The following is a 22,943-nucleotide window of genomic DNA, read 5'->3' as shown; positions in this document are numbered from 1 at the left end:
TGCTGCTGCTCCTGGTCTTCAGACAGCACTTTGAGCAACAATGCTTTAAAGTGGATAGCTTTGGGTGTTGACTCTTCCAGGATCAACACTAGTAAAAGTAATGATAGTACCTACCACAGAAGGGCCCTGCACAGATTAAATGGGGCAACTCCACCCTGTGCATTAGCAATGAGGAAACTGAGGCTCCAAGACCTTGTCCAGGAGCATGCATCCAAACAGGAAGTGGCTCCAGGGTCCCAGGGCTTTTGCCCTGCCTCACCTGGAATAACCTCATCACATGAAGCATGTGAAGGGCAGGATGGCTGCAGAGAATCACGTGTTCACTGCTGTTGTTACCAGTCATCCTTGAATGGTTTTCTGCCTTGAACTTCCCCCTTTGTCTGGACTGGAAACATGACCTCACAGGCTCTTTTATCACACAGCATTGCACCTGTATCACCTCGTTTCATCCAGGTATGGTCCCGGTGGAGCAGGCGTGGCTGCTTCAACTCAACACATGAGGAAGAGAAGCTGAGATGGGCAACCTCTTTGACCTCATTGTCATCACAGGATCTGAGATCTGGACAAGATCGTGAAAATTTTCTCCAATCGGTTGCTATTTAACCTGCCAAATGTAGTTTGTTCTTAGCAATGAGATCTTCTCCAGTAACACTGGGCAGTCCAGCTTGTGAGCAGGAAGCTGAGTGGGGTGAGGGGGGGAGCCCAGCTGCTCAGCCTCACTTAATGAAGTTCCTCCCCAGTCACTGGGAGAGGGTCCTAGGGAGCCCTCTGTGGAAACCAGATCTAAGTCAGTTCTCCTGGAGCAGGCAGGGCTTCTGGTCCAGCTGGGCCTGACTCCAGGACTCCCGGCAGGAGGGACGGCAGCATGCCCTGTTCGCCTGTTAGCAAAGGGACCTCTGATGAGCAGTCATTCTTCGGGTTTAGCACGTCCACCTCACGGGGCCAAATGTGACGTTCCCCCTGTTGATCCTGTCATGTCCCAGATGGCCCTCCCTCACATCCGGGGACGGGCTTTTTATCTGTTGGGCATTTTAAAATTGAAATACAACACACGTACAGAAAACTGCCTGACCACGTCTGTGCCAAGAAATAGCATGTTGCCTGGATCCTCACAGCTCCGGCGGCCCCAGCTGACCCTCCATGTCCCCGAGCCACCACTGCCGGCAGTCGGGGAGGCCATGTTTTTGTTGCACTTCTCCCCTTCTTGTCCAGACACCCCTCCACACAGCTGCTCGATTCTGCCTATGTTGAGCTCCACATAAGTGGAATCTTCTCTCTGCTCCTGTGACGTTTGTCCCCATAGTATGGGCAAGGTTCACCCATTTGGTTCTGTGCTGCTGGCTGTGGTTCATCTTTTTATTTTTTTTCTGTTGAGCTGGATTGTATAAACACACAGGATCCACTCTTCTGTGACGGGGTTTGGGTTGTTTCCGGTTTGGGACTGTTGTGGACAAGGCTGCCACACACCTTCCTGCAGGGACACTTGGTCTCGAGCGCCCAGGGAGAGCGAGGCCCAAGGAGAGAAGGACTCAGAGGAGAAGCAGCCAGGCTGGCCCGGGGCGAGGAGGCCCTCGGCCTCTCCATTTCGCAGCACTCTCTGCCCCGCGCCCCAGAGCCATAGACACAGCCAACAAAGTAGACGCATTCTCAAGGTTTATTGTAAACAGAGAAGTAATTTGATCTCCCAACCTCTTCTATGAAGGATATAATGCCCAAATAAAGTACTCTTTAAACTTGGATAAAGTAGGCTTTTAAAAAATATCATGAAATCCTTATTTTTCTTTTTGCCACAGAGCCTAACATTGCTGCTGTCCCAAAGTTTGCAAAATAAGGTTTGGGAGCCACTTGGTGGGAGATGAGTGAGTGGCTTTGGGGACCTGGAACATGGACAGGGGCAGGAGGGGGAGCTGGGAGAGGAGAGCAGTGGTGTCAGGCTGGCCAGGTGGCCCAGGTGTTATTGGGAAGGCACAGGGGACACTGAAGGAAGGGCTGTGAGCTGTGTTGTGCTTCAAGTTGTACTTTAGAAAGACAGCTGTGGAGGCAGCAGGAAGGCTGCATTAGCTGAGGGGCTGGAGACAGAGTCCTCACACCAGGGCCCCTGTAGTTTCTTTGAGGGTCCACCAGCAAAGGCTGTATTTCTAAGAGCCCTGCGACAACTGGGACCACAGGAAGGGTGGAGAGGCGTCTGGAGTCATAGCGGTGCTGGCAGCAGGGCGGTGGTGTGGTGGCACCACTAGTCCTGCTGGAAGTAGAACTTGGTGACTTTGATGGCTTCCTTGGGTGTGTTGGTGAGGCTGACTGGCTGGTCTGCCTCCAGCTCTGTGCAGAGGAACCAGCCGGGGCAGGCGGCGGACTCAAAGCTGGTAGTGGGGCCATTCTCTGAGCGGATGAAGGTGAAGCGCTTGTCCTCCTCCCTGGTCTTGCTCAGGTCAGTGATGTTGACCTCCTGGAAGCCAAGAGATGAGCAGGTGAGAGCTCCTGTGCCATCAACCCCTCCAGCCCACGACAGGGCCCCCAGGCCAGCCCACAGTAAGTGCCAGAGAAATGCAGACTGGAGACCCCTGCAGGAGACTACACATCCCATCCTCACACTTTAGCTTGGGGAAATCTGGCCACTGTCTCCAGGGGTCAAAAAGCTTAATGAACAGGTGGCATCATCAGCAGACACCCTGGCCTGTGGAGGCTGAGCTGTGCTAGCCTACACCTCCAAGGACGGGGCAGTGCAGGAGGTGGGCAGAGCATCGCAGTCCACTCAACATCATCCCACTCCTCACAGAACAGGCAGACTGGCAAGTCACTCTCAGAAAAAGTGCCCTGCCCACTAGTGGAGTGACCTGACAGTGCCACTGTTATGGCCACTGTGGGTCAAGGTTCACATTTGGGTTAATAGTTGTTCCAATAAGCTCCTGAGACAAAGCTATCTTTTTTGAGGGCAGCCCATTAACACTGCATGGGACCCAAGTGTGCGGGGCCCTGGATGGGATGCCAACCCACGGTCTGAGTGGACAAGGATTGGGAGAAAGAGGCCCTAGATGGGGGCTTTACTGGAAGAGGTCAAGTCTAATCAGGTTGGAGGCCCCCAGACAAGAGAGTGGTGCACAGAGATTGAAGTTGTCAAATGAGCCTCCCCCACTGCTGACCACTATATAGTCCCCTCCTGCACTGAGGCTGGACTCAGCCACCTGATGGGCTTCAGCTAAGGGGACATTAGCAGTATGATGCAAGCAAGCATTTAAAAAGTGCGTGTGTTTTCTGGAAAATCCTTCTTGGAAACTAGAGGCAATGCTGTAAAGATGCCAATGCTGAACACCAAATACTGGAGACCATGGGGAAGAGCCTGCAGGGGAGACTATCCTGATGCCCCAGCCGAGCTACCTGCTGGATGCAGCTGCAGCACTGGCCCTGGGAAACAGAACCGACAACCGCGGAATCACGAGAAAGGACATACTGTGGTTGTTTGAAGCCACTGTGGTCGGGGTGGCTGTCATCTGAGGCAGGTCCTTACCTCCAACTGGAGCCGGATCTCATTGCCGACCTTGACACAGGCCAGGCACAGCTTTCCGCCGTGGATCCCCAGGAACATAGTATGTGGCTCAACGGGCACCACGTCTATCTTCTCTGGGGAAGAGCAGAGGGGAAGGTCAGGTTGTAGAGAGGAGGAGGCACAGATGGAGAAGAGCCCAGACTCCCTGGGGCTTTTCTGTCCCACTAACTACACCCAAGGTCATGAGCACAGTGAGGCCCTATCTTTTTGGTCTGCATCTAAACAGAAGATCCAACCAAGAACAACCACCTCCACACCTCAGGAACACAGCTGCCTAGGTTCTGCTCCATGTGATTTCTCTCCTTCCTTCAATCCCTGGGACACCTGTGCTCCAGGTCAATAGGTGTGCTGCTCATGATCAGGGGAAAATCACACACGAGGTCGTGAGCAGGGCCCTAGAGCTTAGTGGCTTTGAACCCGCTTCTCCCTTCAGTGGTCCCTGGGCCTCACGCAGCAGTAAAGCCAAGCCCTTCTGCTTTAGCATGTTTACTAGGAGCAATACAGGACTGGAAATGCAGGCCTTGTCCTCCCGCAGGATGAGGGTTGGGGAGAACAGGGGAGGGACAGGGTGGGGAGGTGAAGACGATGCATCCCAGAAGGCCAGTGCTGGACCTCTCCCCACACCTGCCCTCATCGTACTAAAGGGAAAACTGAGGAACAGACTGGGGGCAGCTGCCCGAGTTCATCTGGCTTATGTAGGATGTGGCCCAGGGCCTGCTCAATGCGTGTCCACAAATAAGGGACATGGCCCCACTTGCGTGGTGTGTTTGTAGTGAGTGAGTTTGAGTTTAAACACTAAAGGACCCAGGGGCTGACTGGGCACGGGAGGAAGGAAAGGTCCCTCTTGCCTCCTGCCCCCAAACCCCGAGCTGTGGCCCTGGGACCACTGGGCCTGCAGGAGGTGGCTCCCCACCTAGGCTTTCCCCCTCCCTGCCCTCACACATCCCTCCGATGGCACAGAGGCCACAACATTGCAGACCCCAGGCAGAGCGACCCAGAGCCCACACAACAGCGTTCCTGGCAACCACTCACCTTCTAAATTGGTATTTGGTCCTTGCAAATACCCGGCAACTAGCTGGTTATTCCTCAGGTAGAAGGTCTTCTGGTTAATATCCCAGATTCTGAAAAGTGAAAGGACCCATGGTACTGGACACTGTTGTGCTGGGCCCTGTGTGCAGGCCTTGCCTGTGTCCCCTGAATTCACTGAGTCTGCACCCAACTTTCTGCCTGGGGAGTGGTGTTTTCGCACACCCACGGCATGAGGGGCGACTGAGGCCAGCACTGCTTAGGGGACAGGCCCAGCACTTGCCCTGCTCTTCCTCCTCCAGTTCCCGGGACAAGTGCCTGGATTTCAGCCCCGGGGAAGCCCCTGCCAGTAGGACTTTCTGGGATGCAGAGTGTCTGGTCTGTTGCCCACATGGCAGCCACCAGCCGCACATGGCTACTGAGCTCTTGAAATGTGGTGCAACTGAAGATCTGAATTTTTAAATTTTATTTTTATTAATTTAATTTTATTAAGTATTAATTTAAATGTAAACATAGAGTGTCATCTGAGACTAGAAGTCTCAAGAGACAGAGTACCTTGTAACTTGGGAAGGTCTGTTCCCAAGTCTGTCCACCGCCCACCAAGGGCCTGCTCTGGCTCTGACAGGGGCAGCTGTCCCTGGAAGGGGTCAGCGTCCTGTCTAGCTCACCCGATAGTCTGTTTCTGGCTCCAGGTTTTGTCTTCTTGGTGAAGGGTCTCTCTGGCCATGAGATGGATGTGGGCCTTCTGCTCCCTATTGCCTGCTGGCCCGACCTCAGACCTGTGCCTCACTCCTGTCCTGGGAGGTGCTGCCAACAGCACCACCTCAGCAGGTGGCTTCGAGGAGCCCAGAGCTTGGTGAGGTGGTCAGGCAAACCATAAAGCTGTTTGCACAAATAGCCACGGAACCTTTTGTAGTTATTCTTTGTTCTGGGTGCATGCATCTGAAGGGACTAAACAGCCCCTTCTGGAGGCCTCCAGGGGCTCCTCCTGGAGCTCCCATCCCACAAGAGGAGGCAGACCAAACCTTCCCATGTCTAGGAAGGGGAGGACTTCCAGGAGCATGCGCACACAGTCTGGCCTGCAGCCTCCGGCCAGAGAAACTCAGCACTGGATGGCGAAGTCACCCAGACAAGCTCGGTCATGGGTGACAAGATAGAGGGCACCTGTGGTTGCATCATAGCCTGCCATCTTCACAACAGTGATGGTGACATCCACAGAGCTCCTGGCCCAATTTTTACAAATCACAGCAGTTAGGGGGCCCTTTAGAGCTCACAAAGCACCATCATGCTGCCATCCCCACAGCCACTCTGGTGGACACGCAGGGGGTCCTTGTAAACCTGTGTCCACAGATGGGGAAACTGAGGCCCCAGGGGGAAGGATCCTCCACCATGTCAGCACAGACAGGCATTGCTAACCATCACCTAACACTTGGCACAACCCTGCCCTGGTGCCCTCTCAGCTGCTTTGCCTGGCACACTCGCACAATCAGCGCAAACCCCAGCCGGGCTCCTGGTCACGTGCCCATCACTCATTGCCAGGGTATCAGGGAAAGCCAGCCAGGCCTCCAAAGCCAGCCAAGCTTGCACACCTTGGATATTTTGAAACACAAGCCCTGAAGGCCCCACACACAGCAACCCTCTTTTCCAACCTCACGGACATCGTTTTCCAGCCCAGGCATAGACAGCTGCGACAGGCCCACCCCACCTTCTTGGCTGGCCTTACCTGAACGCTTGCATCTTGCAGGGCCTCTTCCCTGAGGGGCGGCAGGCTGTCTCTGAAGCAAACAGGAAGAGGAGGAGAGAGATTAGGTGACTTGGGGGGCACCTGCAGATTCCCATCCTGTGGCACCGCTGGCGTTGGGGACTGCCATTTCGGGCCCAGGGGAGCTGCTTATAAAGAAGATAGTCCCTCACCCAGACCAGAGGTTGCCGCCCTGTCCCACTCTCAGCAACGGAAATGCCCTCAAATTTCCAAAACGAGAAACCCTTGCTGTTGTCACGGTCAGCCCTGCTGGGTGTCGCAACACAGTGTTGTAACCATCCCGCTCTCCTCCCCCGGTGCAATTTCCCCAAAGTGGAGATTTCCATTTCCCTTCACTGGGTTCCTGGGAAGAAAGCGCAGTGCAAGCCAAACACGCTCTTCCGCCCGACAGGTGTCCAGCAACTGTGTGTTGACGTAAAACAAATTTGAGTAGAAATGTCCCCCTTCCTAATGCTGAGTGGCAGGGCCAGGGCACAGGGACTGTCTCGTGTCCTGCTGTGTCCCGTGCAGGAAGGACAACCTTGCTGGACTCTGGGCCAGGGACAGTGAACATTCTGTGAAAAGCACCAAATAGTAAACATTTTAGGATGTGTGGGGCATGCAGTCTCGTGATCACTGAACTCAATGTCAGAGTTTAAAAGCAGTAGACATTCTGTAAACAAACAAGCTGGTTGGGTTCCATCTGACTTTATTTACAGACACCGGTGGCAGTGGATTTGCCTGAAGGTTTCTGGCTCCTGCTTCCAAGACAGCTAGCTTCCTGGGAGGCGCTCTGATGCCAGCTCTGTCCTATTGTCCACAGCTCTCAATTACGGTCTTGAGACACTGGGGGGAACTCAGAACTGGGCTAGAAATTGATACAAATTCTACCTCTGCCACTTGCCTGTAGCCACATGTGTGGCCTTGAATAAGTCACTTCACTGATTTGGGCCTCTGCCTCCTCATGCCCAGAATGAGGTCAGTAGTATCTTCCTCACAGTGTGAGGAGGGAGAGGAGGGGAGGGGAAGGGGAGGGGGAAGGGAGGGAAAGAGGAAAGGGAGGGAAGAGAGAGAGAAGAGGAAGAGGAAAGGAAAGGAAAGGAAAGGAAAGGAAAGGAAAGGAAAGGAAAGGAAAGGAAAGGAAAGGAAAGGAAAGGAAAGGAAAGGAAAGGAAGAGGAGGAGAGGGGGTTGGAAGGGGAAAATGCTGGCCCAGAGTGGGCACTAATAAACATTAACTTCCTTCCTTACTACCTCCTAGAGAGTTAAGGGAAAGGTAAACACACTTGTATTTATGGGTAGAAAAAAGATGAGGAGAGTTTCTACTTGACCGGCACGATGGGAGTACACATGTCAGCACAGAAACAGATCATAGCATTTCAGGGCTGGATGTGAGCTCAGCAGCCCTCTCTCCCCCATCACTCTTTCGAAGAAGACCCAGAAAGACCCAAGAAGGAAAGGGACCTGCCCAAGTCACACAGTTCGTTAATGGCACAAGTATGACCCCCAGCCAGCTGTTCTGCTGCAGCAGTGGATATAATGAGTCTGACTTGATTTTCAACAAACAAATCAGAGTCTTTGTCCAAATGAGGGTAAACCCTTCAAAGAGGAAGGCTACACTGGATATTTGAAAGTTGTTAAGAGAATAGATCTTAAAAGTTCTCATCATAAGAAAAAAATTCTATGACCATGTATTGTGACAAACAAATCATTATGTTCTACACCTAAAGCCAATATAATCTGTCAATTATACCTCAATAAGAAAATGAAGAGGAAGGTTATAAAGGAATTTCCCATACCTTCAAAGGGCTCATGAAAGCAAATGGAATATTTATGTAAAAGTTGTATCACCTCCCTAGGTGTTTGCTTGGAGGGACAAATAGCCCTGTTATTTGGGAATCGTCCAGCCCTGAAACACATTTGAGAAATGGTATCTCCCTTTGAGGGCCAAGGCGCTGTTTTATTGTCTTTGTTGGCTTTTCGGGGTGCTGCCTGAAGAAGGTGATGCATATGAACCCACAGTCAAGGTCCTCCTATAGTTCGGCTCCTGGGAATGTTCTGCAGTCCCCAACCCAAATTCAGAGGCAGATTTCCCCTGCAGAGCAGAAGCCATGAGTTCCCACCTTTCTGAGGTATGTACCCTTTGGCCAGTGTGCCCAAGAAGTGGGCCTTTCTGGGTCTGGGGTGGGCATCCTGGGGCTAAGCTTGATGTCAGGGAATCTGGACTGCATCTTCCTATGTCATTCACGAGCTGGGCCACCCAGGATATGTGCCCAAGCTCTCTTGGTCCAAGTTTCATTATGAATTAGCTGGGACTAATAGAACAGAAGCTTTGTCATGTGTCACTATGAGAACTGAGGTACTAAATATGGTGAACTTAGACCTGACCTTGGCACATAGGAAATACTCAACAGGTTGCCATTGAGTGTGCATTTCATCCCAAGTAAAGGGGGTAAGATCAATCAGAATGTGCGTGACCCAGTCAGCCCTGCCCTGTACTGTGGTCCTCGCTCCCTGGGGTGAGGAGGAAGTAGGGGGAGGAGAAGCTGCCTCCTTCTCTTCATGCTTCTGGCCACAGTTCCACTCTTGGTTCCATCTTAAAACAGTTGGTGTCCCTATGATTTCTGCCCACAGGAAATCTCTGACTAACTTTATTCTCAGTTCTGGTGCTCCATGCCTCACTCCGCTTCCTGAATTAAGTTTAATGACTGCATCATGTAGTGGACTTGGCCCTCCCTGTGGGGCCCTCACCTTTCCCGCTGAGCTCCAGGCACCACGGTTGTGTCTAGTGCCTTTCACATGCTGAGCCCTGCCTGACTATGCACTTGTGAGAGCAGAAATGACCAAGTACCACTTACAGGGAGATCGGAAAAGCAGGCTGTCTGGGTCCTTGGAGTGGCACTGGGCAGGTCTCCGGAGACTGCAGGGGAAGCCCTAATTGTTGTGCCTATACAGTGTTCAGCACAGCGACACTCACATAAATGCCACCTTTCTCAATTTCAGTTCATTGCCCCTCTCAGTTCTAGAGTTTACATTTGGTTCCTTTCTTGTATAGTTTCCAGTTCTCTGCCCAAATTTCACTCTCATCTTTTAAATCCCTCAACATTTTATTTGTCGTTCATGTAAAGGCTGCCCCTGATGACTCCCTCATTTGAACCCCCCTCTGGGTCTCCTATTGCCTGTTTTCTCTTGTGCACAGGGGGCCTGGTCTGTGCCGGAGTATTTTTTGCTGACTGCTGGACACCGTATAATATACACTGTCGGGATCACACGAGGCTCTGGATGAGGCTGTCTCCCTTTGGCTCCACCGGGCAGTGTGGCCAGGATGCTGCAGCCCAGGCGCCTTTCCCCCAGGCAGGGCTGGAGAGGACTCAGCAGGTGTGCAGGCTGCTCCACTTCGTCACTCCTGACCCTCTGGGGTCCCAGCCCAGGCCTGGGGTGTTTATCGGGGCCCCTCCTCCTCAGTGGGAGATAAAGGCAAATGTTATCTTCCTTGCCCCCAAGACCGACCAGTGTGTACAAAGATCAGTGGCAGCTTTTGAAACTGGCAAATGCTTCTGTGGTAAAGGCCCAGATGCTAAGCTCTAACTCCTTGGACCTTCTCAGTGCCTTGAAGCCTTGGCCAGAAACCTTTTAGTCAAAATGGTGGCATAAGTAAACATGGTCCTGGAAACCTCCCACAACCACATCAAAATTATAGCTAAATTACAGGACGATCATCATTCAAAACTACCTAAAATCTAGCTGAATGGAAGTAGTCCTACAACCAGGGATTTAAAGAAGAAGCTACACAGAGACTGGTAGGAGGGGCAGAGACGCAGAACACACTGGTCCCACACCCACGTGTGGTGGTTTAAAATGGGGAGGGATGTCTCAGCTGCAGAGGTCCTCTCTGAGGAGTGAGGGGTCCTAGCCCCACACCAGGCCTCCCAGCCCAGGGTTCCAGTGCTGGGAAGAGAAGTCCCTGTGATTTCTGCCTGTAAAAGCCAGAGGAGATGGAGGCTGAGTGAGACAGAGGGCTTCTGAGGTCCCAGGCATTCCTCCTAAAGGGCCCGTGCACAGACTCACTCAGACTCACTCCCTCAGAGCTCCTGCACTAGGGTGGCAGCTCAAAAGGTACCAGGGACATACAGGGAAGAACTAAATTGTCCAACATTGGGGTGAGAGCTGTGGGGGAACAACTTTCTCCCAGACAAAAGTGCTGGAAGAGGCCATTGTCCCTTTTCTGACCCCTCCCCCTATAGAGCCACAGAGCAGTGGACACTGTATCTGAGACTCAATCACCTAGCTAACACTGTTCTCCCCACCCTGGTGGTTCCCTGAGGCTCTGCCCCACCCAACTTGTGGGCCCACTCAAGCCGTTTCCAGTGGCTTTACCATATAAATGGCTTCTCTTGCCTTATGGTTTAGACTTTCCTAAAATCTCTCAAAAAAGCAACATCTGGCCTCTGTGTACCCCATACCTCTTGCTAAGTGGTTCAAGGCTCAGTACTAGAAGTAGCTGGCCTTGGTTCACATTTTGGCCTTTGCTGAGCACCTCCAAGCCCAGCACAATTAGTATCCATCTGCACATGGCATTGTAGCTCATGCTGAGTGGCCTAAGCCAGGGCACAGGTGATGGCTGACCTTGCACCTCCTAAGATTCCACAGAGCCAATGCACCCAGTGGAGAGCTTAAGACTACACTGGATTACAACCCTACCATCTCCATGAGTGACACACTCAAGTGAGGTGGGGGGGGGACCAAAACCCCACTGAAGCAAATCCTGATCTATTGGGTTGACTCCTGCACAGAAGCTCCTCTGCTGTAGTAATAGCCTGTCCTCACAGCTGCTCAGCATGGGGGTCAATCTGTCCCAGTGATGCCAACAATAATCAAAGCTCAAATGCAACAGGACAGTGCACACAGCCCATACAGGGTGAACCTGGAGGGCCCAGCTCCAGTGATCAGGGAGGCTGTGCCACTGGCCCTACAGTACACCTGCTACACAAGGCCACCCTATCAAGTCCGAGAGACATAGCAGCTCCACCTAATACATAGAAGCAAACATAGGGAAGCAGATAAAATGTGGAGACAAAAAAACAGGTTCAAAATGAAAGAACAGGCAAAATCTCCAGAAAAAGGACTAAATGAAATGGAGATAAGCAAACTTCCATATACAAAGGTCAAAACAATGGTTATAAGGATGCTCAAGAAACTTAGTGAGAACTTTAAGGAACTTAATGGAACTTCAATAGCATGAAAAAGGATATAGAAACTATAAAAAAGAGCTAGTCAGAAATGAAGAATATACTAACTGAAATGAAGAATAATTTACAGGGAAGGAATCAACAGTAGAGTAGATGAAGCCAAGAATCAAATCAGTCATTTTTAATACAAGGAAGCCAAAAACAAAAACAAGAACAAAAACAAAAAACATCCAGTCAGAATAGCAAAAAGAAAAAAAATCCAAAGAAGCAAGAATAGTATAAGGAGCCTCTGGGGCAACTTCAAACATTCCAAGATTCTCATCATAGGGGTTCCAGAAGAAGAAAAGAGAGAGCAAGAAATTGAAAAACTATTTGAAAAAATAATGACAGAAAACTTCCCTAACTTGGTAAAGAAAGTAGACATACAAGTCCAGAAAGCACAGAGAGTCCCCAACAAGATGAACCCAAAGAAGCCCACTCCAAGATAAATAATAATTAAAATGTAAAAGTTTAAAGACAAAGAGAGAATCTTAAAAGCAGCAAGAGAAAGCAATTAGTTACCCACAAGGGAGCTCCCATAAGACTGTCAGGTGATTTCTTAACAGAAACCTTGTGTGCCAGAAGGCAGTGGCAAGAAGCATTCAAAGTCATGAAAAACAAAGACCTACAACCTAGATTACTCTATCCAGCAAAGCTCTCATTTAGAATCAAAGGACACATAAAGAGCATCCGAGACAAGGAAAATCTATAGGAATTAGTTCTTTAGGAAGAAAAAGGGGGGAAAAGAATAAAAAATATGAACAGTAAAATGGCAATAAATACATATCTATCAACAATTGAAGCTAAACAACAAAATAAACAAAAAAGCAAATAGAAACAAACTCATAGATACAAATAACTTTTTGAAGGTTGCCAAATAGGAGGGATATGAGAGGAGTATGAAAAGGTGAGGGGATAGAGAAGTACAAATTGATTGTTACAGATAATTATGGGGATGTAAATACAGTGTAGGGAATACAGTCAATAATATTCTAATAACTATGTATACTGTCAGATGAGTGTGAGATTTATTGAGATGATCACTTACTAAGTTACATAATGCTTAATCACTGGAGTATAGACCTGAAACAAATGTAATAATGTATGTCAACTGTAATTAAAAAAATAAAAAATGATTTTTTGAAAAGCCTTGGTAATTCTTTGATGCCCTCAGATATTTTTGAAATACATTTTGTCTAGTTTTACCAGGTGTCCCAGCAGGAAGGCTGGTTGGTCCTAAACAGGCTAGGCCAGAGGTGGAACCTAATGCTGCCTGTTTTTTTAAGTCTTATTATTCATGATTCTGGACTCCGAGCAGCGTTTGGGGAGAAGAAATGTTTAAGTTTGGGCAGAAACCCGAAGAGGAAGGGCTGCACACCAGGAAGCAGGGAACTCATGTTCAAGTAAACTAGAGGGTGATGTTGTCAGATTCATTTTAAGACCATCCTGGGCACAGTGGACGGATGGATGAGACTTGGATTGTGGTTTGTGAAGACTGAGCCTGAAGGCAGGTGGTAGCATGCTGGCAAATGTTTGACAGCTAGATCTCAAAAACAAAACATTTTGATTTGAAGCAATCGCTAATTTTCCTGCTGTAAGTGCCTTCTCTGTGGATGATTTCAAGCCACCAGCATGACGTCATGGAGTGCGTAGTTGGAAAGGGATGTGCACAGTCGGGCCTTGCTGGCCCCAGCGCCCCACAGAGGCAAGGAGATCTGACTCTTCCACAGTCTTTCTAGAGAGAAACATCCCCTTTCCCAACTCCGACCTTATCCCTCCCCAGCCCAGTAGCTCACCCACAGGTCCTGTCCCCTTGCAGACAGGAAACCTATCTGTAGGAAAACAGTTCCTACTGACAAATCCAGTTTATCAGGAAACCTAAATGAACCTCAGTGCAAACATTTTTAGCTGTGCCTCCATGTCATCCAAGCACCATTAGTATAGGTTTAAGCAGTTAGCTTTGGGTGGACAGGTGTGCACCTTAAATTGTACTGACTGAATCTCATACTGAGGTTCTTCAGCCGACTCTTGAGTGCCTGAGTATTATAGCACACAGCATGCAATACTGGCAGTATTGTTGTCCAAACTATATAAATTTTTCTAAGATAATGGTGTGAAGACTTTAGTTGCTCCCTCCATGAGAGGGGTAAGTACCTCAGTCCACAGAGTAAGGAGGGATAATACAATACGATCGGTCAACCTCTCTGTCAGTCTCCATCTACCCAGCCCTGCTTTGTGGCCAAGTCCATTTTAGCCAAATCAGCAGCTTACTGGATGCTCCCTACAGTAGCAGGCCAGGTTTGGAGACTTTCTCCTGGGCATCTCTGCCCTCCGAGCTGCAGCATCAGGGTAACCATAGCTTCCCTCCAGCCAGTGAAGGGCCATCAGGAGAGTATGTAGAAAGTCAACCGTCACATTCCCTGCTTTATAAGAAGCCTGCTCTCATTCCAGGTACAAGTAGTCAGCTGGTAGTGAGTCCTTCTCCAGTTTCTTCCAAGATGGTTTTGGTCCAGCAGTTTCTGGGTTTGATATTGATCTGCATTGAAAGCCATTTTTTAAAAATCCAGTTATCTCATGTTTCCAGAGGTACATGTCTGCTCTTGCTGTCTTGGCTCTGACTATAAGCTTCATGAAGCAGCTTCTCCAGGAGCAGGAGAGGAGCTGGAACTCATGCTCAGCTTCTGTGTTCTCCTCTCTCACATAGATCTTGTTTGGTCTTCATAACAATAATAGTAAGCAGTGCAAGTCGGGCACATTTACACCCACTTCTGAAATGGGTAAATACATATAATCACTCTAAAGAATAAGAAATCAAGGCTCAGAAACAGTAAATCTCTTGCTCATAGCCTGAGGCAGGATTTGAACCCAGTTCCTGTATTCCTCCCCACAGCAGCTGGCTTTTCTTCTCTGCTTCACATCACAGTTCACAGAAGCAAGCAAATTACATTTGTTTTTATGGTGTTCCTATCAGCTTCAATTCATATCTTACAGAACAGCAATTTACTCCAGAGTTGCTTTGAAATTGTATTTTTTTTCTTCCTTTTTTTTTTTGTATAAGAAAAGCATGATTCTAAAACCTTACATGGGTTAAAGAGAAAGCTCTTTAACTGCTTACAGATAAGATGGCCAGTTGCCCTGGTCTTTAGGACTTGCACAGTTTCAGTACTAAAAGTCTCACATCTTGGGAACCCCTCAGTCCCTGGAAAACTGATATAGTTACCACATTACATGAACTTTTAAAAAGTGCTGACGCCATCTGGTGGCTGATGCCCTAAATTGCAGGCACAATTAACAAGCATTGTACCTTGCCTGTTCAACGTGTTGTTAGTAGCAGAGATGTACACAATCCATTCTATTAGATAAATAGACAGATAGATAGAACACACAAAAGCACCCCCCAAATCCAAGTCTTCTGCTCGAGAGACCATAGTAGATACAACAGTGATCAATTAGTTTAATTTAGCTATTCATACCTAATTGCCTCCAACTATGTAAACATTATGTGGTCAATATTTAGAAGCTTAAAATTGTTTTCAAATTGGGTCTTAAAAAGGATTTACCCTGAGGTCAGAGGTGTAGAGAGGATGCAGCTGTCCAGTGAGGTAGATGACTTGCCCAAGGTGTACACTGGGTGGCCCCATCTTCATCCTGCTCCTCTGTCCTCACTCTCCCTGCTCTTCAATCAAACCACGAATCTCTCCATGCTGTCGCTTCCTAGAGCCCTGCTCTGCCTGGCAGCTGTGGTGCTATCTGTGCCTCTGGCCTTAGATGGAGAAGGTGATTCCTCCTCCCAGGAAGCATGGTGTCCTCACTGGGCTTACATGCACAGTCTCCTGAATTTGATCCAATTCAGGTATATACACATTTATTTAGCACCTATGTGCCAGTTGAAAATATTTTGGAAGGAACCCTTTTTAAGTATAGTGATTTTTTTCATGGTATATCACTGGTTCTGGGAGTGGTTCCAGCACTCTCCTTTACATATTTGAAGAATGCATAGGACCATGGTCTCATAGATTAACACATCGCACAAGAGACTGCTACACCCACGGGGGAAAGGAGGAGGAGTGTTGCCCTAGGAGTAGTTGCTTGTGGTTTACAAAGCACTTCTCCCTCCGTGATCTCATTCGGCCTCCGGTCCCTCCAGCATAGTCCAGTGGGGAGACAGACTGTCTGCAGGCAAGCCTGACTCTTCCCCTTATAGTGACTGTCTAGCCTTGGGCAAAACACTTAACCTCTCTAAGCCCCAGTTTCCTCTTCTGGAAATGTGAACAATAGCAGTCCTTCCTCACATGGCTGTTGTGAGGATTAAATGAAATAAACCCAGTGAAGAGCTGAGCAGAGCACTTGGCTAGCAGTAAGCATAATGGGCATGTTTGCTGTTGCAGGCTCACCTCAGAGATACTGTGGTTTGGGTTCCAGACCACTGCAGTAAAGCAAACATCACAATAAAGTGAGTCATACTTTTTTTGGCTTTTTGGTGTGTATAAAAGTTATGCTTCTACTGTAGTCTATTAAGTGTGCAATAGCATTATGTCTAAAGAACAGTGTACACACCTTAATTAAAAACACCTCATCGTTAATAATGCTAACCACCCTCTGAGTCCTCAGCAAGTCATAATCGTTTTGCTGGTGGAAGGTCTTGTTTTGATGGTGATGGTTTCTGACTGATCAGGGTGGTAGTTGCTGAAGGTTGGGTGGCTGTTCAGATTCTTAAAATAAGACAACAGTGAGGCTTGCCACATCAACGGACTCTTCCTTTCACAAACAATTTCTCTGTAGCATGCAGAGCTGTTGGATAGAATTTTACCTGCCATAGAACTTCTTCCAGAATTGCAGTCAGTCCTCTCAAACTCTGCTGCTGATTTGTCAACTCAGTACATGTAATAGTCTCCATGTTTTGTTGTCACTTCAACAATCTTCACAGCATCTTCACCAGGAGCAGATGTGCAACTCTTCCTTTCATCTGAACACTTGGAGGCAGTTGTAAGCTCATTCTTGGCCTGATTACAGCACTGCTGTGTCTCATGGAGTAGAGAGGCCCCAGGAGAGGGAGAGAGACTGGGGAACAGCCAGTCGGTGGAGCAGTGAGAACACTCACAACATTGATTAATTTTGATGTCTTATATGGGTCCATTTGTGGTGCCCCAAAACAATTAATGATAGTGACATCAAACATCACTGATCACAGATCACCATAACAAATCTAATAATAAAAAGTTTGAAATATTGCAATACCAAAATGTGACACCAAAACATGAAGTGAGCAAATCTATGGGAAAAATGGTACCGATTGACTTGCTCGACACAGAATTGTCACAACCTTCAGTTTGTAAAAAATGCAGTATCTGCAAAATGCAACAAAATGAGGCACCATAAAATGAGGTGCCTGTATTGTGTCCATGAAACCCTGAAGGTTCGCCAACCTCCTCTTGACATGGAGGAAAGTGAGACCCAGAGGAAAAAGAGTTTAGCCACTAGATGCCAACTAAGAATTGGAAACTGGGTCTTCAGACCACCAATCATAAGATCTTTCTTGTGCCCCACACAGATCTTAACGAGAGGTTGCAAGCCAGAAGCCCATGGACTGTTTTACTTGATCACTCTACTGTTTTATTTAATCAAAATACTATGCATACCAAAATCAGAATAGCTGACTCTTGAAAAATAAGAAGTTCTGGCCACCTGAGCCTTCATACTAATGGGGGCAAGCATCTGTTGGAACTCACTCGTGACAGCCACCACCCCGTCTAGGACCCCTCAGATCTTGTGGCCCATACCAGCTTCTCTCAGTGTTTCCCAGTGAGCTCACACTGTCCTTTCTCCATTTTACAGAAATATCTCTCCAATTCCCATCACTCTATCAACAATGGATAATGAGCAAGCCTCATTATTAGGTAGACCTAAGAGCTCCATGGTTTTCCTCATGGCAGCAAGCCTCCTCTGTCCATCTGCTGGCCCGGCGCCATGGCTGCGTGGTCTCCTAACGGTGGCCAGGTCTCCCAAACAGGCCTGGAGCTTCCACACCTGGAAGCTTGCTCTTCAGAGTCAGGAAGCATTTAGTAAACACCGGTGTTGGACCTTTTCCTCCCCATTTTTCAGATGAAAAAATAGGAGTGGAAGGAGCTTACCTAAAGCCATGAGGAGAACCTGATAGAATACAAGGTCTTCCGAGGTCTTCCAGCCCCTGGCTCCAGATAGAGCTGCTGCACAGAAAGGAGGACACCGGGCAGTACCTGTCCCACCAGTGCCAGCCTAGGACCTGCTGCTCCCTTTTGACTACCTGAGGAGAGGAAGAGGGAGAGCGGCAGCCTGCCTTCCCACACGCCCACGCAGGGCTGGTGAGGCCCTGCTGCCAGAAGGGTGACTCAGGCTAACAGAAGCCAAACTGGTTCTGATCCGCGTAGAACTGAGGTCACGTGTGAGGCACTGAGCTGGAACGGTGAGCCTGGACATTTGTGTCCACCCTACCCCAACTCCCACCATGGATGTAGGATCCATGCATGCATCCTACATCCAGACAATACAGACTGACTTAATCCTATGTGCCAGGCACTCCTCCTGGCACTGGGGAGAAGCTGTCAAGGCTCTGATATGCTAATGGAGGAAGGCAGATGAGAAACAAGTAAACAAATAAACTAACTTCACGTGACAGTAAGCACTACAAAGGAAGTTAAAACATGGTGTTTGTAAGGGACGTAGGAAAAGTGGTCAGGAAAGACTTCTCAGGGATGACGTTTGAGCTGAGACCTGAGTGAGGTCAAAGAAAAGTGTTCCCCGAGGAGGGAACAGGAATCACGAAGGCCCCTGGCTGTGGTTCTTTGTGGTCGGAGGATCACATGCAGGCCAGTATGGTTGGGAGATGGCTTAGGGAGCAACAGGGCGTCTGTCTTTTCCAGTTAACCCCAGGCTCCACATCCCAGTACTGGCATGACGCTGCCCTTCTCTGGAAGCCCCTATTGTCTAAACCATCGCCTCTTGGCCATTCAGAACCATAAACTCAGAATCCTTAAAGCCATTGGGTCGGCACATGGGGAATCAGAGGCAAGGTCTCTTTTAGCAGAATGAAAGTCCCAGATCTGTGCTCTGGGCAGGTCCCTTCTGCTCTCTAGGGCTCCATCTGACAGCTGTAAAATGGCCGGCACTCCCCACCCCACCTTAGATGAGGGGCAGGCTGGAAGGAGGAATGGCAGCCAGACTGTAAAATGCTTTACACAGTACATGCATTGAAACAGGGACTTGCTGTGGGTGATACCTTAGTAGAGAGCAAGGGGCAGATGCACCTAGTGGCTGCCTCTGGCGGCTGCCTTCAAACCTGTCTCTTCTGTGGGGACAGACAGGTTGTGCTCACTCGCAGAAGGGCTACTCATTAGTAAACATGTCCAGCGGGTCTGTTGGAGCCCTTTACACCTCCCTAGCCCTGTTTCTGGGGGCCTGGACTCATGCCCAGTGTCTCTTTGCTCAGTCCAAAGGGCCTCAAATCTGGCTGAAAAATGGGTAGGGTGCTGTCCTCTGTGCCAGACCATGGGGACTTCCCACAACCTCACTTCCTGCTCTTCAGCTTGGGCTCACCAGCAAGAACCAAGACCTCTGAGCCTGAGCTGAGGACTTCTGAAGCAGCTTTTGTAGAGAAATGCTTTTCTAAATCAGGAACTAGATTTGTAGACCTGGAAATTTGGGCATTGGGACAGCCAGAGAACCTGCAAGTAAGGCCTATCTTGTCACATTGGTGTGCGGATCTGTTATCACATCAGGAGGGCCATTCTGTGAAGCAGGTCTGGTGCCTGGAGGTTTACCTGACCTTCACTAACTATCTGAGTCCTTCAACCACCCCATGAGGTGAGCAGTTGTGTGACCCTTGTTTCACAGATGTCTTCAGGATCACACAGACGGAGTTTAGAAGGAAGAAGAGACACAGACACGAGGGTGATGGTAACCAACAGACAGGCTGCAATGACTGCCTTTGTGTCCCATGACCTTCCTGTTCCCAGTTACCATCTCCCGTGAGATGTGGCTACATGTGCTGTCACTGTGTTCTGTCTCATAGGCTCTCCATCACAGCTAAAGCTCAAACACATCTATTTTCTGCAACCAGAGCCATACCTGAAATAATCCTGTGCAAGCCAACAAGTGATACACAAGGGAACTGAGAAGTCTGCCAAATGAAAGTGAAAATGCAGAGGGATGGACTCCAGGTGGGCACAGGGGACAAACGGACCCAGCAGCTCCTGTGTCTGAGAGCACACCCCCACCCCCGAGCTCCCCACAGACCCCATCTGTTTGCCTGCATCCTGCTTTGCATTGGGAGCCCACTCCTCCTTTTCTCACTCCCACCATCCCCCTGTTCTATGGCAGGGCATCAGGCATAGAACTCAGTCAGAACAATTCAACCCTCCTGGTGTCTTTGGAGCAGAGACGAAGGAAAAGGGGTGATTCCTCTTGCTTTTGCGGAAGCCAGTCAGCTTCTGCAACAACAATCAATAATCAACCAAACCAAGTGCTCTGGGCCCCACATGTCCTGCCAAGTGTTCTACAAGACCCTGAGGGGACAGCGGGGAGCATGGCAGGTGCATCCTTGTCCTCTGGGTCTGAGTCTTCCACTTCCAGAAATTGCATCCAGGGTGATATGTGCATGGACACAGGAAGCACAGATTTGTGGGAGCACAGAGTGGGACAACGCCACCCTATAGGGGCTTGGGGTGGCGTCAAGGAGTGGAGTGGGACAAGCAGGGCAGGAGGCAGTGAGAGGAAGCATGACTAGGTGGGTGTTCAGACAGGTGTAAGTCATCAGAACTAACTGCAGTGGTTGGGGGAAAGGCCACTTGAGGAGCCCACAGGCTCAGGGGACTGGCCTCTGGACCCTTTTCCTATTACCCCCTCAAGGAGCCTGGACTTGGAGCAGAATTGAGGTGGCAGGACTTCTGACAGGGGAGACACAGGATAAAGTTTGGCAACTCTTTAGTTTGCATTTTCACTCTTACGTTGTGTGATTCTCTGGGGGAGTTGATGGTAATTATAGCGTCTTAACCCCGAAGAACAACTTGAGTTAAGTATCTCTGTAGGTTGTTTCATGTCACAAGGTGGATGAGCCTTGGGAAGCCCTGCCCCAAATGTCGGTCTCCTGAAAACACTTTATTTTCTGAGGCCAGAGGCTTTTGTGGGAAAGCAAAGACATTCCCACCACAGGGTCTTGCAATGTGTCAGAATTCCTGAAGAGACACCCACAAGCCTCTCTGTGCTGGGTAACAGGAACGAGCAATCGTCTTACGGTCAGCTGCGCAGGGTTGCATCATTAGGGAAAGAAGGCTGTGCCCAGGAACACAACACCCAGGGTCGGGGCTTGCCCAGGCAGGCCTGGAGGCTGCTCCGGGACTTAGATCGTGGGAGGGCCTGCCCATCTCGGTCTGTTGTAAGAACATAGATGCATACTCAACCCAGACTGGCCTCTGTGTTCCCTGGGAGGGGGCTCTGTGCGATGGTTCCATACAAACACCCCCACTTTGTGTTTCATACCTGACTCGCAGAGGATGGTTCTCATATGTGCACAAGCCTAGCATGCAGTGGAGATTTGCATACAGGGCACTTACTGGGGAGTTACTTGGAGATGTGAAGAGAGAAGGACACAGCAGAAAATGAGGTTGAAGTGTAATGCAGTCACAATGTAGGCCTCGGCCCAGACGGGGGGAGGGTGGCCCTGGCAAGGGAGTCGGGCCTTTCTATCCCCACACTGACTGGTCATTGGATCAGGCTTCCCTTGGAGAAGAGCTGTGGTCTCTTTAGCTCTAGGCCATTCTCCTGGGCAGGGAGGAGCTCTGGGGGCACACACAGTATCTACAGTAGCAGTGACCGCAGCAGCCTTCATGCTGTCACACAGACACTTGCACTGAGTTTCACAAGTCTTCAGATGCCTTTCTATTATCCCCATTTTATGTATGGGGAAACTGAGGCACAGAGCTGTTTGACTCAGAGCCCATGATACCACATGATACCTCCTTAAGAATGAAGCACTAGCACTCAGGAAACGCAATCTTCCCATTACCCAGCACCCGTGTCCCAGACAAGTCCTTATTCCCCTCTGACATCCCACTTCCCAGGCTCTGAAATGGGGATCATAACACCTGACCTGGCTTTCATTTCCCTTATAGAATCATTGCCAAGACCAATTAAAACAAGACCGGGGATGTGGGAGTGCTTTGTGAACTGCTAACTCTATACATGTATAAGGTGGAATTCTTATTGCATGTGAGCGACAGCACGTGATCTAAGAGATGACAGCATAAGACCACCCCAAATCTCTGAGGATGGCCTGGGTCCTAAACCTTTTGGATACTCCAAGTGGCAGAAGCCAAACACAAAAGCTTCCGTTTGGCAAGTGGAGAAATGGAGGTGACAGGAAAGTCTGCAGACAGAACTTAGGCTAAAAATCAGTCCCCGGAATCATGTCCACCATAGCCTCAGTATGGCTCTGATGCCACCATGGAAATATGAGCCAGCCCATCCAAGAGCACATGGGCCTGCCCAGCGGGTTAGGAATCAGGCAACATTTGAAAGATGCCTACCTGCGGTGGGCACCCTGCCAGGTGTGTTAGCTCTGTTATGTTTCCATCTCTCCAATTGCTAAAGGCAGTCGTCAACCAGCAAATCAGAGGCTCAGAAGTAGGAGGTGATGTATTAAGAGCACAGAGCTGGGAAGTGGTAGGGCCTTGGCCCTCTCTAGTACACGTGACTGCCACTTGCCAGGTGAGGAACTGACTTCAATGCTGTAGTTGAAGGGATGTTGGGAGTTCTAAGGGCCAGCCAGCATGTGAACCTGTTTCTACCCAGAAGTTCGAGCTGTGGGAGAGAAGGAGAGCCTTCACCTCTTGGAGCAAGCCCTGTTCTTGAATTTGGGGATTGGTCTGAGGCCCTTTCTGGGGTTAATATACAGGGGGCCTGATGTGGTTGATCAGAGAAAGTTGCAGGATGCTGAAGACACGACTCAAGCCCCCAGCTCATGAAGGACCTCTGGGTGAGGACAAGGGCACAGAGAAGCGGCTGTCCCACAGCCCCAGCATGGCAGTGGCTTCTTAAAGAGCGTCAGAGGAGGATGTGGGCATGGGGTGTTAGTGACATTGTCAAGCCAGGAGAGGGCTGCGTGTGTGCACGTGCACCTGTTCTGTGAGCATGTGGTGATTGGCATGTGCTCAGGTGTATGGCACGGACTCTTCATTTATTTACAACCAGAGAAGCCTCCATGCAGATCTCTCTAAACACATTTGAGAGTGTGGCTGTGGCCCTTTGATAAAGGCGCACTACTCCTCACGCTGATGGGTGATGCAAAGACCTCCAGATGAGGTGTGGGCTCAGTGAGGATGGAGCAGAGCCCAGAAGAGGCGAAGGCATGGTCCCAGTCTAAACCCTCCCTCT

At 49.5% G+C, this 22,943-nt stretch overlaps 1 protein-coding gene across 3 annotated transcripts; it reads right to left on the bottom strand.

Annotated features, from left to right (window-relative positions):
- Window positions 1–1,640: 1,640 nt before the first annotated feature.
- Window positions 1,641–17,824, bottom strand: IL1RN (interleukin 1 receptor antagonist). 3 transcript variants are annotated; one of them, XM_045828064.1, is made up of 5 exons: window positions 17,669–17,824; window positions 6,294–6,345; window positions 4,577–4,665; window positions 3,506–3,618; window positions 1,641–2,446 (listed from the first exon to the last, which is right to left on the bottom strand). In XM_045828064.1, the coding sequence occupies exons 1-5, from the start codon at window positions 17,676–17,678 to the stop codon at window positions 2,234–2,236; spliced, it is 477 nt and encodes a 158-aa protein (XP_045684020.1). In that variant the 5' UTR covers window positions 17,679–17,824; the 3' UTR covers window positions 1,641–2,233. The 3 variants fall into 3 exon arrangements, with proteins under 3 accessions (XP_045684020.1, XP_045684021.1, XP_045684019.1); XM_045828065.1 differs by lacking the exon at window positions 17,669–17,824 and adding an exon at window positions 6,485–6,586; XM_045828063.1 differs by lacking the exon at window positions 17,669–17,824 and having other exon boundaries at window positions 6,294–6,478.
- Window positions 17,825–22,943: the final 5,119 nt, after the last annotated feature.

The sequence above is a fragment of the Phyllostomus hastatus genome, unplaced genomic scaffold (genome assembly GCF_019186645.2).
Source record: "Phyllostomus hastatus isolate PE091 unplaced genomic scaffold, TTU_PhHast_1.1 phas_scaffold_78, whole genome shotgun sequence".
NCBI lineage: Eukaryota > Metazoa > Chordata > Mammalia > Chiroptera > Phyllostomidae > Phyllostomus > Phyllostomus hastatus.
This window is presented reverse-complemented; position numbering and strand designations above follow the sequence as displayed.